This window comes from Rhinolophus sinicus, linkage group LG06 (genome assembly GCF_036562045.2).
Source record: "Rhinolophus sinicus isolate RSC01 linkage group LG06, ASM3656204v1, whole genome shotgun sequence".
NCBI lineage: Eukaryota > Metazoa > Chordata > Mammalia > Chiroptera > Rhinolophidae > Rhinolophus > Rhinolophus sinicus.
Genome location: NC_133756.1, coordinates 123,345,651 through 123,346,893, shown reverse-complemented (window position 1 = coordinate 123,346,893; position 1,243 = coordinate 123,345,651). Strand labels below are relative to the sequence as shown.

Here is a 1,243-nt window from a genome sequence, read left to right as displayed (position 1 = left end):
CTATGTTGGCAAAATGTATTTTCCCAGGATCCTCCTCAAGGCCCCCATGACCTCCTTATTCCTCAGGCTGTAGATGAGGGGGTTCAGGGCTGGAGTGACAATTGTGTAGAAAACAGCGTTGATGTTGTCCTGCTTGGGGCCGTGGAGGGAACTGGGCAGGACGTACATGAACGTGGCAGCTCCATAGAACATCCCGACCACAGTCAGGTGAGAAGAACAGGTGACTAGGGCTTTCTGCCGCCCCTCATTTGAGGGCATGTGGAGCACAGTAAATAGGATTAGTGTGTAGGAGGTAACAATGACAGAAAGAGGGAGCAAGAGGAAAGTCACACCTGTCACATACACCATGAGCTGATATCTGGAGGTATCTGCACAGGCCAACTTCAGCAGAGGTGGGATCTCACAGAGCAGGTGCCTGATTTCCCGGGACATGCAGAAGGGATAGTGCATGGTATACAAGGTATGTCCTAGAGCATTTAGGGATGCCAGCATCCAGGATGTGGCCACCATGACCCAGCAGACCCTCGGACTCATGAGGACCATGTAGTTCAGAGGATGACAAATGGCCACATACCTGTCATAGGCCATGAAGGCCAGTAGGAGGTCCTCTGCAGCACCCAGGCTCAGTGCCAGAAACATCTGAAGGGCACAGCCCCCAAAGGAAATAGTGGGATCGCTGCGCACAAAGTCCACGATGGCCTTGGGAGTGACAACAGATGTGAAGAGGAGGTCCATCAGTGAGAGCTGCCCAAGCAAGAGGTACATGGGCACGTGGAGACGGACATCCTTTGTGATAACCAGGAGCAGCAGGCCATTGCTGGTCAGGGCCAACAGGTACAAGGCTGAGATTGCGGCACAGAGCAGCTCAGGAGACCCACTGTCCTTCAGAATCCCCATCAGTAAGAAGCCACTTCCCAGGGTGGAGTTCCAGTGCTCCATTCTGTGCTGTCTCTAGTTGCCTAGAACCAAATGGATTCTTGCTCAAACTTTGCCAAAATGGTTGCTTGGTTTTGTAACATCAAAAGCTCCTGAGAATGGCCAAAATAAATCCAATGAGGTGATGCCTTTCCCACTGGTAATTGACGTTACCTCTTTTTTCTTTTTAATTTGTTGGTTTGTTTTAACTGGTTATGATAAAATGTGACCTGGGAGGACTCAGAAATAGGATAACAGATGAGGCTCTGCCCAGGAATATCAGAGTGTTTATGTCTGGGTAAATGGTGAAAGGTGTAGGCAACAAGAG

At 50.1% G+C, this 1,243-nt stretch overlaps 1 protein-coding gene across 1 annotated transcript; it reads right to left on the bottom strand.

Annotated features, from left to right (window-relative positions):
• LOC109445589 (olfactory receptor 2AG2) lies at nt 1-939 on the bottom strand. Its single transcript, XM_019728066.2, has one exon. The coding sequence runs from the start codon at nt 937-939 to the stop codon at nt 1-3; it is 939 nt and encodes a 312-aa protein (XP_019583625.2).
• Between the last annotated feature and the right edge of the window lie 304 nt (nt 940-1,243).